A 14,871-nucleotide genomic window follows, 5' to 3' on the forward strand; every position below is an offset into this window, starting at 1 on the left:
TTGTTGAGACGGAGTCTTGCTCTGTGCCCCAGGCTGGAGTGCAGTGGCGCGATTTCTGCTCACTGCAAGCTCCGCCTCCCGGGTTCACGCCATTCTCCTGCCTCGGCCTCCTGAGTAGCTGGGACTACAGGCGCCCGCCACCACGCCCGGCTAATTTTCTTGTATTTTTAGTAGAGATGGGGTTTCACCGTGTTAGCCAGGATGGTCTCGATCTCCTGATCTCGTGATCCGCCCACCTCGGCCTCCCAAAGTGCTGGGATTACAGGCTTGAGCCACCGTGCCCGGCCGCAAATGTGTTTCAATTGACTATTGTCATCATTTCGGTCCAAACTGTCAAGTGTCAATACAACAAAGATTCAAGAAAATTTATTAAACAGAACATTCTCTCACCTGTCAAAAATGCGTGCCTCTTTCAAGACATTTCCTAAATTGATATAAGCATCCAGAAAGTTTGGGTCAAGGGTGACAGCCTAAAAATTTCAGGACAGTTAGTTACTCACAGCAAGTTAGGATTTCACCATATCAACTTCCCAATTACAGTTTTTTTACTCCAAGGTCCTTGCAGAGTTTCAATTACATTTCATTTTAATAAACCAATGATTTATTTAGTGCCTTCTCATTATTTTTACAAACCTCAATATTATCAAAGTAACTTCTCATGCCTCATGTTCTCAGGAGCAAAATGGGTCCTGAACAGAAAAATTTAAAATGGGCCTGCTCCAATTTCATTAAACTGAATACTTCTAATGATTGGCCCTATTTTATTCACAATTACACCAGTTTAACTCTTCTGAAAAAATAGTGGCAAAAGAGGCAGCAAACTCTTACTGAAAAGGAAAATATATACCTCAGTTGTATGCATAGAACTACATGCTCAGCAAGACCTTATTAAGACTTGCAATTAGTGCTGTATATACAGTAAGATACAATACTTCAAGGAAATACTAACTAACCATTAAACGGTATCATTCAAATAGCTATCATGTTGTCTAGAGCAGTGATTCTCAACCCTGGCAGTATATTAAGAATTTACCTCCTAGAAAAGGTACCTAGGCTCTATCACAGGCCAGTTAAATCAGCACTGGGATCACAGGTGTGAGCTACCGCACCTGGCCCACCTAGCCTCATTTTAAACATGCTCAGAACACATTAGTCTACAGTTGGGTAAAATTATCTAATACAAAGCCCTTTTTTAAAACTTTAATATGAGTTTTATTTTAATTCCAACATTTACTTTAAGTTCGGGGTACACATGCAGGTTTGTTACATGGGTAAATTGTGTCACAGCAATTTGGTATACAAATGATTTTGTCCATCAGGTAGTGAACATAGTACCCAGTGAGTAGTTTTTGTACCCTCACACTCCTCCCACCCTCCATCCTCAAGTAAACCCTGCTGTCTATTGTTCCCCTTTCTGTCCATGTGTACCCAATGCTTAGCTCCCACTTGTGAGGACGTGCAGTATTTGGTTTTCTGTTCCTGCGTTAATTCACTTAGGATAATAACCTCCAGCTGTGTCCATGCTGCTGCAAAGGACATGATTTCATTTGTGATGGCTACATGGTATTCCATGGCATACATGTACATTTTCTTTAGCCCACCATTGATGGGCATCTAGGCTGATTCCATGTCTTTGCTATTGTGAAGTGATGAACATATGCATGCATGTGTCTTTATGGTACCTTTTTATTTTTTAATCTTAGAGACAGGGTCTCACTCTGTCACTCAGGCTAAGTACAGTGGCGTGGTCATAGCTCACTGCAGCCTCAAACTCCTGGGCTCAAGTGATCCTCCTGCCTCAGCCTCCTTCCTATTTTATAATAGTGTGTTGGGCATCTCATGTAATTTACTGAATCTTGTACTGAAAGGGAAAACTAGAAAGGCTACATGGGTACGCAAAGTACAATTTCTATTGAATGTGTATCTCTTTTGCACCACTGTCAAGTTGAAAAAATATTTAAGTCAAGTCATTGTTCTCTGTAAGTCACATACTGCCTATACTGCCAGAGAAACAAAGATTGGTTAACACCTATTATTTAGTTCTAGTAAAAACACTACACACGTAAGCACTTCAAAAATACCAATTATTAATTTAATGACTAACCTTTTCAAAGTGATGAATTGCAAGCCAAATTTCCCCTTGTGCATTGAAAACACAGCCAAGATTACTCCAAGCTACTGCAAAGTTCGGTTGCGTCTCAATTGCTTTCAAATAACATGCCTTAGGAGGGGTTAATGAAAGAAGATGGGAGGGAAAGGAGGTAAAGGGAAAGGGGAAAATTTGTAAAGGGAAAAAAAAAAGATTGGGGGGGGGGGAAGAAGGTGATATCATTATTCCTTCTCTGACCAGCCAAAAGTGACCCTGCAGCATAGGCTCGCTTGCGCCAAAACTAATGCGCTGCCACAGCTGGCTGCTCCTGCGCCTGCGCCACCAGAACCCAAGTGCAAACCACCATGTTCAGTTCTGCCAACCAAAGACCAACCCTTACACTGGGACTTAACTGTGAAGTCAGGTGCTATAAGGCTCTATGATGGAGTTTTCTTATCCAAACAACTACTGGCCCTTGTCATGTTATGTTTTCAAGTGCTATCTAGAGGGCGCAACTTGAGGCCGAGTTTTCCTACCCCCACTGTTTCCCAAAGTGTGTTCTATGAGGTGTTAAGAGGTATGGCTGAAAAAAAAGGAGTTCATGATCAAATAAATTAGGAAAACGGGTTTCTTTACTGGACTTCCCTAAGCCTTTAATAGTATAACAGGGTTCCCTGAACTTAGTTGACCATGGAACTCTTCTTTCATTGGGCATTTTATTAGAATACTATGAAACACATTTTGGGAAATGCTGCTCTTCAACAACGTTCCTCACTAACATCAAAACTATGCTACTGAAGAGAAAAATGTCTTTCTGCCAAGTTGGATATCATAAAGCCAGGCCTTAAGTTACATTCTCACAATGCCCCTGTCTCCCAAGGAGGACTGAAGCTGAAACCTCACATGACAGGATTGCACCTAGGTTGAGGTCCCTGTAATGCGAGCGCAAACATCGCTTGCGCAACCTAACAGCATCGCACTGCGCAATCGCTGCGAACTGCTGCGCTACATAGAACACCCCCAGACGCAGCAAACGGCCAACCAGATCCATTAATCTACTAGACAGGCCCATAGAGAATATTCGTTTAATGAGATTAGTTGGACTCGAGGTACGTTAAAACCCAATTTTATCCAAAAAGGCTACAGAATAGGACTGAGGGAGCCAGTCAATCAGATTACTCATCTAGTCAACCGTTCACAGGGGTTCATTCGCACGCAATGCGCATTAACGCTGCGCAGCCTGTGCGCTACTGCAGGGTCACAGCGCATCATCAGAAGAGCAGAATGCTGCAATCCAAACAAAGAAGAAAAAAGGAAAAAAAATGAACAACAAGAAGAGTTAGAAGCTTTTACTAAGTAAATTATCTCTAATAATTTTTAATATCAATTAACTTTTACTTATCTTTGACAGAATTGTGGCTATAGTATAAAACATTCTCTTACATAACTTGCTTGTAAATAAAATTATTTTAAGCTGTTTCTGAAGCCACAAGACAGAAGATTCAGGCATGGAGGCAAATTGTTTTGCTGTGGCAGTTACAAACCCGTTACCATATTTCTCATCATGTGACTTTTCGGTGCGTTCCTTGCTGGAAGAGGAGGAGGAGGTTGTGTGTCTGCCCTAGATCCAGGCCTCGAGCTCCCTTCAGCGAGGCACCTTACGCATGGAATAGGAGGTTTCACCCACCTGAAACCTTCTAAATACAATATCAATGGTGAAAAACCAAAAACAAGAGAGAAAATAAAAACAAGATCATTAGTAAAAGTTCAACAAAGCAATTGAAATTCTTTGGATGTCTATTACATATGGGAATGAGGACAGTCTCAAGTCTGTAACATGGGAAACATGCAGAAGGGAGAGGGTTAATCAGGGCTATTGCATACAGCAGGGATTTTTGCTGGAAGAAAGGCTCTTCATTTTCTACAAAGACAACTTAATTTTGCTTCCATATACTAGGAATATGCTGGCTTGAATTTTCAAATGCACTGATTACAAAAGAAATACATTGCATTTCACTCAAGAGTATTTTCTTGTTTACTAAGTTCTCACAAAAAAACAGAATAACATTTTTCAAACTAGGTGTCTCCAGAGCTCTGAAATAAAGAAGTCAGCAACCTAAGGCAGGCGCAATGTCTCAGCCTAAACCGATCTCTAAAGCTGCAGTGAAGTGCAATTCATGTTAGCTGTCCGCTTGGTGGGGTGACAATTAATAGGAGCTTATCAAATATTTGTTCTATAAATTACCAATTAGATTTATCGGCTAAGATTGAAATCAATTACAATTCATTAGCTGGCAACCTACATAAGGTTAATCCAAAATGTCAGCAGAAATTTATGAGCTGTGCACTTAAAACTGTGCCTTTTAACATTAGATGGTGCTGAAAAGCCTTCCTCCCTCCCTGGATGAAGCAGTCAAACAGACAGCTACGCTGCGCATACACTCCACGCATTAGCATGCGCGTGGGGCTCAGAGCAACAGGTGGGAGTTTCAGAAGCATTCTGGTTTCTCCCCACTCCTCACCCCTGCAGCGCGGTTGCGTAAGGTGGCTTGTAACAAGACAACTGCATTATAAATTTAATTTTAAATTATACCAAAAGCTTTAATTAACCCAACCTGGTGTTCAAATTCATTATTTGGAAACACAGAATGCTAAAAGCCACCTTTCCACTTTGGCAAGTTTTCTTTCGATCAGTCCATTTCCCAAACAAACCAGCTTTGTCCTTCTGACCTTTTTTTTAAGGGGTTGGGGTGGGGAGGAATAAAAGAAGGAAATGAGGAAGAAAAGAAGGTAGACAACTAGGATTGGAAAAGAGGAAAAAGGAACTTGGGAAGGGAGTGGGGACAAGAAGGGACAGGATGTTCCAATTATTAATTTGCAATCATTTTAACAGCCTTTCTTCCACTGTAAAGGGTGAGGAAAATGAAGGGAGGAAGGTTAAATAAGAATTTTAAATGCCAGTATTACAGGGTAACATTTGGATGAAATTCTTCTCCACTTACAAGCCACAAAGGACTTAGAAGAGCAGCATTTTCAATGGCACCTGCATCATATAGGAGTCTTGAGCCAAATCACAGGCGCTCTGCTTGTCACCAGCAGGCAAGCCTCAGATTTGAAGGAATGTTATTTATTCCCACATAAGATCATGACGGAGCCCAGTGTTATAAAGATGGTCTAGCTCAGCAGAAAGGCTCCAAAATGTTCAGGTTCTTGCTTTACCCCCAGATTTAGAACAAATATGCCAAAGCCTGGCCTTGCTCTATTCTGAGGCGATTCATGCCGTCAGTTTTCCTCAGTTTCAAAGGACTGTTTTGTGAAGACAGCTCAATGAAGAGTTGAAGACTTGGCAAAAAGTACAAGTTTTCATAACACTGATGTTTAAATGTGTTCTATCAAACACCTACCTTGGCTTCTTCCAAGCGACCCAGGGCTTTGAGCAGGTTCCCCAGGTCACTGCGAACACAGTACAAATCCTAGAAACCCAGAGACACTGTCATTAATTATACTCTGCTTTGTCGATTAAAAATATCTTGAAATCACTTTTAAGCATCTAGCTCCCTGCCATTTCATTCTATCAACTAAAGATACTGCCTGACAAACTTCAGTGCAGGACCACAACCCCTCATCCAAAATTCCAAATCCCAAAAAGTTCCAAAACCTCATTTGAGGGTTAAACCTGACTTGAGGTGACATGAAACTATTTACAGAATTTAGTTATCTCACTTAGTATGAATACTCCTATCTTTTGCTGCAGAAATATAAATGTGTTTTACTAAAAGGTGCTGCTCCAGACCTTTCTGGGTGTTTTATATGTGGTATTATCTTTCTAACATCCTAAAAATTCTGAATGTTGAAATGCATTTGGCCCCATTAGCTTCAGGTAAAAGACTATGGGACCTTACTAGAACTTCTTTCTCTCCTCCCCAAATGTCAGTCACGTTAAAAAATATATATATATATCAGGCCAGGAGCGGTAGCTCATGCCTGTAATCCCAGCACTTTGGGAGGGCGAGGTGGGAGGATCACCTGAGGTCAGGAGTTCAAGACCAACCTGGCCAACATGGTGAAACCCCATCTCTACTAAAAATATAAAATTAGCCGGGTATGGCGGCATGTGCCTGTAATCCCAGCTATTTGGGAGGCTTAAGCAGGAGAATCGGTTGAACCCAGGGGGCAGAGACTGCAGTTAGCCGAGATCGCACCACTGCACTGCAGCCTGGGTCACAGAGACTCTTGTCTCAAAAAAAAAAAAAAAAAAAGAAAAGAAATACATACTTACACACACCTCTCAAATATTTGTCCAACTATGTTATTCAAGGTTATGATGAATCACTCCTGTGTCAAGGACCGAAAATTTTCCAGAGTGGAAAAAAACATATTTAGCAAATGACTACCTATGAGCAAACCTCCCCTTAGGCTGTCAGGCATATTTAGAAACCCTGACTTCATTTCACTATCGGGCAGAAGAATTATCCAACCAAAGCCTCAATCCTGGCACCTGCCACTAGATTACTCATTAGTATTAAGTGCCATTAGAGTTGAGTGGGTGAATAATGAAAAGCAGTTGACTCTGCTTTTTATTAGCAGCTCAATTGTGCTGCTAGTCATCTGATTCACCAGTCCGTTCATCTAGATGAGACACTCATCACAACAGTGAGCTTAAATTTTTATTTGCCCTATTTTGCCATTGTCAGTCACATCTGCCAGTCGACAGGCAGAAACAATGACAATAGGAAGTATGCTTATTATTCCAAACCGTTCCATGGGTGAAAGAGACTTAAGTCCTAGAAAGTGAAATTCTGTCAACTGTGCCGAAAAATCATCATATATATGATTTGCTCTGGAACTATATTATTGTTTCCAAAATCAGTTGATTAATTCTACTGATAAACAGCTTTTGTGGTTGTACAGTATCATCCATCAGGTGAACCAAAAAGTCTGCCAACAAAGTATAGGCTGCCACACAACAATCTTACAGTCAGCCATACTGGGTCAGTTCCATGATCTTCCTGACTCAGTACTGTCCCTCAAGCAATGACTGATGTTCTAGAGAGTTAGGTTGTCTCCCATCACTTCGAGCACAAAAGGCTAATACTAATCCTCAAAACATCAAAGGTACCATTAATCTTATTTGACTTCTCCTCTAATTAGTCTGAGCACTTTTTAACACTATACTCTCAGAAGTAATGAATTATATAATCTTGCTATCTACTTTGTATGGTTATGTTTTTTCTAAACTTAAAGGGTTACCCCTGTTTTGGCAGACCATAACTGTATAATCCAATCCATTCATACAAGCTCCTTCTACTACTTGATAATTGTGGTTATATATGTTTGGACTTTTACCAATTCCTATGCCTTTTCTAAGCCATAATAATCAGAAGTCTTGCAATAATTCTCCAACAATGACTGTAATGGCCATACATAGTAGCCAACCAATGCATAATTTTATTACCCTCTAGTTTCTATGAACTGTTGGATGGATGCCACTTAAGTCCTGACAGTGTATCTGTCTATCTATATTTTGTTGTTATCATATAGATCCATTACAGTATACTAAATCAAGTTAACACAATGCTCATAGTTAAAAATAGATTATCTTCAAGATTACTATAAGATAATCAATAAGTCAGTTTTAGAAAAAGCTAAAACGTCATATTAATTGTAACGGTGAAATCCAATTCTCCTGTCTGGGGATCCAAACCTATGTGCATGAACAGCTAATTTCTAGAAAACGCAAGGGCACCACCATTCTCCCAAAAGTTCAAAACCTAAGATATCACTTCTGCTTCATCTATCAAATCAAAACGTTTTTGACAATTATATTTCTCAAAACTAGCCCATTCTATCCATCCCAAGTTAATACATTTCATGCAAACTGTTACTCAATTCAATAACATGCCTGGAACTGTAGGGAAAAGATATAGAATCCTTATCATCAAGGGACTTAAAATCTATGTGAAAAGACAAGGCACACACTAAATGCCCACTCAGTAGTAAAGAATTTTAAGAGAACTAGATGATGATCTCATAAGAGAAGTTTAAGCTGGGCCTTGAAGGATGAGAAGGGTTTTAATAGACAAAGGAGAAGGGCACTGCAAACAAGGGAAAATCGTGAGAATAAAAGGAGATGGAAATGAGTAAGATTTTCCTGTAGAACTATTCCTCCTAAGATTGCATCAGTTTCCTGCCTTTCCCCCTAGAGCCTCCCACCCCCACCAGCCACAACATCTAGACACATACATACATATGAAGTAAAATCAGGTCGATAAAAACCTACAGTAATTCTCAATTGCCTCTCAAATTAAATTCAAACTCCTCAGCCTCTCTATTCTTTCTAAATCTTCCAATTGACTCTCCTCTACTACATTCACTTCTTGTTACTACTTGACTACCACTTCAGCCAAGGAAGTCTACTTGCTATTTACCTTCCTACAGAATGCTTAGGTTATAAGCACCCACTCGAGGAAATCTTCTGATTAATACTCTCCCCAACAATTATCATCCGAGGAGCTTACACCATTTTTTCCTTTATGGGTCAGGTCCTGTCTTATATTATAACCCGCCAGCTTCAACCACAACACATCTCCCCAATTCCTAACAAAGCATTGCATACACACAATAAGCACTCACGTATTTAAATATGACATTTGCACAGCAACCTTAACGAAAAGCAGAACAAAAAGAATCGAAATGTATGGTTTTCTACAGTGCAGCTGTATAAGTGAGGCTCAGCAGTAATAAATAACATGACAGGAACACACATGATGGCCAGGATGCCAGCAGCTCTCCGTTCTGTGCATCCACAATCAAAGCACAAGCAACAAATTCAACAACCTATAGATTCAGAAACAGACCTGTTTAAAACAACTCAGGGTTATAGCCGTTACACAAAGGACAATTTTGTACATAATTTGTAAAAGGAATTGCCAGGTATAGGCAACTCTAGTTGAGTCGTCATGTAAAAGAACATGTGCTGCCACTGCAAGATGCTATCTGCAATAAGACCTTCAAATACAACAGACTGGCCGGGCACAGTGGATCACGCTTGTAATCCCAACACTTTGGGAGGCTGAAGCTGGCGGATCACCTGAGGTTAGGAGTTCAAGACAAGCCTGGCCACCATGGTGAAACCCTGTCTCTACTAAAAATACAAAAAATTAGCCAGGCGTGGTGGTGGGCCCCTGTGATCCCAGCTACTTCGGAGGCTGAGGCAGAAGAATCCTTTGAACCCAGGAGGCAGAGGTTGCAGTGAGCCGAGATCGCACCACCGCACTCCAGCCTGGGTGACAAGGGCAAAACTCCGTCTCCAAAAAAAAAAAAAAAACGACAGACTAAAATCTTACCAAAATTATGAAAACACCCAACATTATAGAAGATAATTCAGAATGAAAAAAATGAGATGGCTGTGTCAAAGATAATTTCTCTAATCAAGTCACAGAGAACAACTTCTAAATTGACGTATCTATTAACTTAAAAAGATAAACACTGTTGAAAAGTCACCAAGGTTACCAAAGATACTACCTTAACATTCTACTCTTTCACTGCTGCAAAACCAAAATAACCTGAATTTCTTTAACCATTTTTTTTTTTTTTTTTTGAGACGGAGTCTCGCTCTGTCGCCCAGGCTGGAGTGCAGTGGCCGGATCTCAGCTCACTGCAAGCTCCGCCTCCCGGGTTTACGCCATTCTCCTGCCTCAGCCTCCTGAGTAGCTGGGACTACAGGCGCCCGCCACCTCGCCCGGCTAGTTTTTTTTTTTTTTGTATTTTTTAGTAGAGATGGGGTTTCACCGTGTTAGCCAGGATGGTCTCGAACTCCTGACCTCGTGATCCACCCGTCTCGGCCTCCCAAAGTGCTGGGATTACAGGCTTGAGCCACCGCGCCCGGCTCTTTAACCATTTTTCACAGAATGCCAACTACATCTATGATTCAGGCCCACAATGTACTAATAATGCATTTAAGCACCGTCAACAAGAACATAAGGAACAGACGCAAGATTCTACCAGTACTGAATTGACAACAGGCATCTGACAGTAAGTTTAAATCTAGTTAAGACATTAGATATCCTGAAATAAATTAAAATATGATCACTATGGCACATTTAGTTGAAATCAAGGGAATTTGCACAATCCCATTTTCATTCTTATTGGTAAAAACAGTAATAAATAAGTAAAGCAGCACCTTCCACTAGAAGAAACATAGAACCAGATGAGAACACATGGCCATTCAATGCATTCAAGAGGTAATCCCATGATTTATTTTAGTACTATCTCACTTCCTTGGTAGGGTACAACAATAAGCTTCCTGCTAACAGCAGGTTAGATATTAAATAGCATGGTTCCATCTCTCACTTTAGTTTTCCTTCTCAACATACTCCTACTGCTTGGTACACTATCAGTAGCAATGACTGCTCTGCTACACACATAGGCAACTGGAAATCTGAGTCAAGGGCATCAGGGTTAAAGATGGCAAGAATCACAGCTGTGTAAGAGAGTACACTATCAACAAGAGTAGAATCAACCTGATTAATAAAGGGAAAGAACTTACTGTGACAACTGGGTACAGAGGTGAGCCCTGATCCCTGGGAAAAATGGGGTCCAAGGCCCAGTGGCAGCACATACTGGTCTCCCTAAAACTTTATGTGGGTAACTAGCTAGATTAGTATTGCAATAAAACTTACAAAAAGTCACTCAAATGTACATATATACACACTGAGTGTCTCTGAAAAGACAGACGAGAAATTAGTTTCATTTGCTACCTCCAAGAGTGCTAACTGGAGGTATTCACTGTATCCATTCAAAAACCAATAAATTTAGAAGCTAGGTGTGGTGGCACACACCTGTACTCCCAGCTACTCTGGAGGTGAAGGCAGGAGGATTGCTTGAGCCCAGGAGTATGAGTACAGCCTGGGCAACAAAGCAAGACTCCATCTCTTAAAAAAAAATTTTTTAAAGCAATGGATTTTTTTTTTAAGGACATGTTTAAACTCTCAAAATTAACTACAAAAATTGTTAATAGATGTCATCATGAAAAGTGACTTCGGATCTTTGAGCAAACTACTAAATTCAGTTTTAGTTTCCTAACCAATAAAATGGAGATTAAGGGACAGCAGGATATGATCAATGGTTTTTTGATTGTGCTAAGGGCTGCTTTGATGGGTAGGCGCCCTCTGGGCACATTATCCCACTTTTATTTCTTTTCACTTCAACATCTGCTTTGAGGATATTCAGACTCAGGTTTTAATATCTATTAATACTTCATTACTAGCTTTGTGATCCCAAGAAAGCCACATAACCCTGAGTCCATGGTTTTTTTTTTAATTGATAAAAATCAGAAATAATATCATCTATTTTAAAGAATTATTGTGAGGATTAACTAAGACCAATGATTTGAAGCTGTCAGTAGAGTGACCACACAGACTTTCAGTAAATGGTAGCTAAAATAAACTTAGCCATTTCCAGGTAGGTTACAAAACTGAATGTTGACAATGCAACTTGGGAACTTTTTCTAGATTTCTGTAACCCCACTATCTTAAGTTTACATCTACTTTCTCTAACTACATCATAAGTTCTGAGGGAAAGTCTTATGTTTTTGTATCTTTCAGAGACCCTAAACACAGTATGAATTTAAGGTCTGCCAGCTGAGCCTCACTTGTTCCCAGAATACATCTGCAACTTAGACGAAAAAAATTTTTAAACTAATCAAAAGCCCAGTGTAAGTAGTATCATCTAAATTCTATCACTTCTAATTACATTGAAAGAAAAGAGAATAGGATATTGAGGAAATTTTGTAGCCTAGTTTTCACATCATTCCATATAGTGGCATCTTGTTTTAAACTATTTCATATTACAAATTTTACAGATTAAGACCCATTATCCACAATTCCCTGAAAATCAATTAACTTGCAAACACTTACTAGAATTCATTCAAAGTTAATCACAGCAGGAAAAAAGTCATGCGCCCTGTACTTTATAGGTGTTATTTTAAAATTGATGTAGTTTCTTGCAAGAAGAATTTTTATGCTTTTTAATATAACTTGCAAAATAAAACAAATATTTTAACATAACGCAGACCAGCTAAAAGCAATTTCACCATTTTAAGTACATAAGCATTTCTAAACTTTTGACTTTATTCCATGTGAAAACCAACTTTAGTGTCTGAAATATCACACTATGTTTCTTTCTGGGTTTCTAGGAAGGGAAAATAACCACTAAAATTTTACTCACAGGATTGTACTGAAGAGCAGAGACGTAAGCTTGTACTGCCCCTTCCATGTCACCCGCTGCTACCAAGGCGGCTGCCAGGTTAATATAACCATCGATGAAATCAGGTTTGAGACGCAATGCATGTCGATAATGCTCAATTGCCTCCTGCAACTGCCCTCTTTCCTTGTACACATTCCCCAAATTCGAATAAGCTTCTGCCAGAAGGGGGTTCTGTTTAATTGCCAGAGTGCTAAAGTGAGCAGATCTGGAAAAGGTGAGAAGTGTTAATGCATGGGTATTCACATTACAGAAAAGAAGGTATGGCCCATATGCAACTCAAACAGTTTGAGACCTGCGCTATTGCTCATTATATAATACCTTATCTTTTAACTAGTGCTTAGCCAGAAAATTTTGGAAAATCAAAGATTTTCAAAAGTGAAGGTATTCTACATTTCAAGATGAAAAGCTTTTTCTTATTAAACAAAATTACTGGCTGGGTGCAGTGGCTCACGCCTGTAATCCCAGCACTTTGGGAGGATCACCTGAGGTCAGGAGTTCGAGACCAGCCTGGCCAACATGGTGAAACCCTGTCTCTACTAAAAATACAAAAAATTAGCCAGGCATGATGGCGGGCGCCTGTAATCTCAGCTACTCGGGAAGCTGAGGCAGGAGAATCGCTTGAGCCTGGGAGGCAGAGGTTGCAGTGAGTTGAGATTGCTCCACTGCACTCCAGCCTGGGTGACAAGAGTGAAACTCCATCTCAAAAAAAAAAAAAATTTTTTTTTAAATTCTAACTAGGGTCTTGTTACAGAACTACCACATTGGCTGGGCACGGTGGCTCACGTCTGTAATTCCAGCACTTTGGGAGGCCAATGCAAGCAGATCACCTGAGGTCGGGAGTTCAAGACCAGCCTGACCAACATGGAGAAATCCCGTCTCTACTAAGAATACAAAAATGAGTTGGGCGTGGTGTCGCATGCCCGTAATCCTAGCTACTCGGGAGGCTGAGACAGGAGAATCTCTCGAACCTGGGAGGCGGAGGTTGCAGTGAGCCGAGATGACGCCACTACACTCCAGCCTGGGCAACAAGAGCGAAACTCCATCACAAAAATAAAAAAAAAAAAACACACACACACACACATTGGAAATCACAATCATTAAGATGAAAAATGAAAAGCTATGTGCACGAGTCTCGTTTTCCATTTGTTAAGATTTAATGATGCACGTCTTTAAGTGTCTAAATATGCCAGAATGACAATTATTAAAAGGACAGAACACAAATTCTTCCCTTTTGATTAATTCAACTGATTAACTAAAAGCAACACACCATAACAACTTAACGAAACTTCAGGTATGCATCTCCTGCCACAGCATACATAACCACCATTTCTGAGCATTTCAGTCCCTCAAACTGACAGGTCTCATGAAAGGGAGACTGGATGCTCAGATACACATTGATAATAATTTATTACCTGAACAGAGTCTAGAAAGCAGCAGACCCAGGTAGAAAAATCTAGAAAAGGTCCCTAGTCATACTGATAATATAACCACCACCACAAAAGGAAGGAGAAAAACTGGCAGCTGGGCATGTCACAAGTGGGCAAGAGAGAGCAGATGTGCGTTGGCGGCTCAGTTGAAACCCGGTACTGGAAAAATTTCAAGTTCAAATATTTAAGTATCATTTTTCAAGCTCAGCACCCAGAGGCAGCAATCACGAGCAGGTACCCCCACATCTCCTACCTGTCCAGCCTTCGACACTGGAAGTGTATAGATGAAAGTAATAAAAGCACACCAGTATTGTCTGGCTCTTGTCTCCAGAGCTGCATGCAGTGTCTTTCAGCTGCCTCAAAATCTCCTGCCTGATATTCTCGATGTGCCAACTCAGCTAACCCTTGGAAGGAAAGCATACGTTTCGTTGGTTCTGGAGAATCATCAAAACATTTGAGGGAAGGAGGGGGGAAAACAAAAAGTTAGAAATGTAAACAAAAAAATGTAAAAATATGGTATATTTAACTTAAAAATGGAAATGCTTGAAACTATGTAAAGCACTAGAGTGTTCTGCACGTTATTTATATCTCCAAGTTAACATCAAGTGCAGAATTGACATTTTTAGAATTCACCCATTAATACTTTCCCAAACTAGAAAGGAATATTTACTTCCATATGAGATTACATTTTATGACCAAAAATACTTTGTACTTTTAAATTATAAATCATAGGTAGCATCTAAGGATTCACCGAACATTATTCCTTATATGTTAGTTTACATACAGAAACAAAATATTAAACGTGTAATTTGGCCGGGCGCGGTGGCTCAAGCCTGTAATCCCAGCACTTTGGGAGGCCGAGACGGGCGGATCACAAGGTCAGGAGATCGAGACCATCCTGCCTAATACGGTGAAACCCCGTCTCTACTAAAAAAAAATACAAAAAAAGTAGCCGGGCGAGCTGGCGGGCGCCTGTAGTCCCAGCTACTAGGGAGGCTGAGGCAGGAGAATGGCGTAAACCCGGGAGGCGGAGCTTGCAGTGAACTGAGATCCGGCCACTGCACTGCAGCCTGGGCGACAGACCCAGAC

The 14,871-nt window shown here is 40.4% G+C and overlaps 1 protein-coding gene and 1 pseudogene across 1 annotated transcript in view; one reads left to right on the plus strand and one right to left on the minus strand.

Annotated features, from left to right (window-relative positions):
* Positions 1 to 14,237, minus strand: part of OGT (O-linked N-acetylglucosamine (GlcNAc) transferase) — a 35,536-nt gene extending 21,299 nt beyond the window's left edge. The window contains exons 1-5 of the mRNA XM_026451631.2: positions 14,036 to 14,237; positions 12,317 to 12,560; positions 5,494 to 5,562; positions 2,105 to 2,221; positions 391 to 470 (exon numbers count right to left, since the gene is read on the minus strand). Coding sequence (XP_026307416.2) covers positions 391 to 470; positions 2,105 to 2,221; positions 5,494 to 5,562; positions 12,317 to 12,560; positions 14,036 to 14,202 — 677 coding nt within the window. The 5' untranslated portion in view covers positions 14,203 to 14,237. The remainder of the gene's footprint in view (positions 1 to 390; positions 471 to 2,104; positions 2,222 to 5,493; positions 5,563 to 12,316; positions 12,561 to 14,035) is intronic.
* A 313-nt stretch (positions 14,238 to 14,550) lies between these two features.
* LOC111535672 overlaps positions 14,551 to 14,871 on the plus strand; it is a 1,960-nt pseudogene continuing 1,639 nt past the window's right edge.

Source organism: Piliocolobus tephrosceles, chromosome 12 (assembly GCF_002776525.5).
Source record: "Piliocolobus tephrosceles isolate RC106 chromosome 12, ASM277652v3, whole genome shotgun sequence".
Lineage (NCBI taxonomy): Eukaryota > Metazoa > Chordata > Mammalia > Primates > Cercopithecidae > Piliocolobus > Piliocolobus tephrosceles.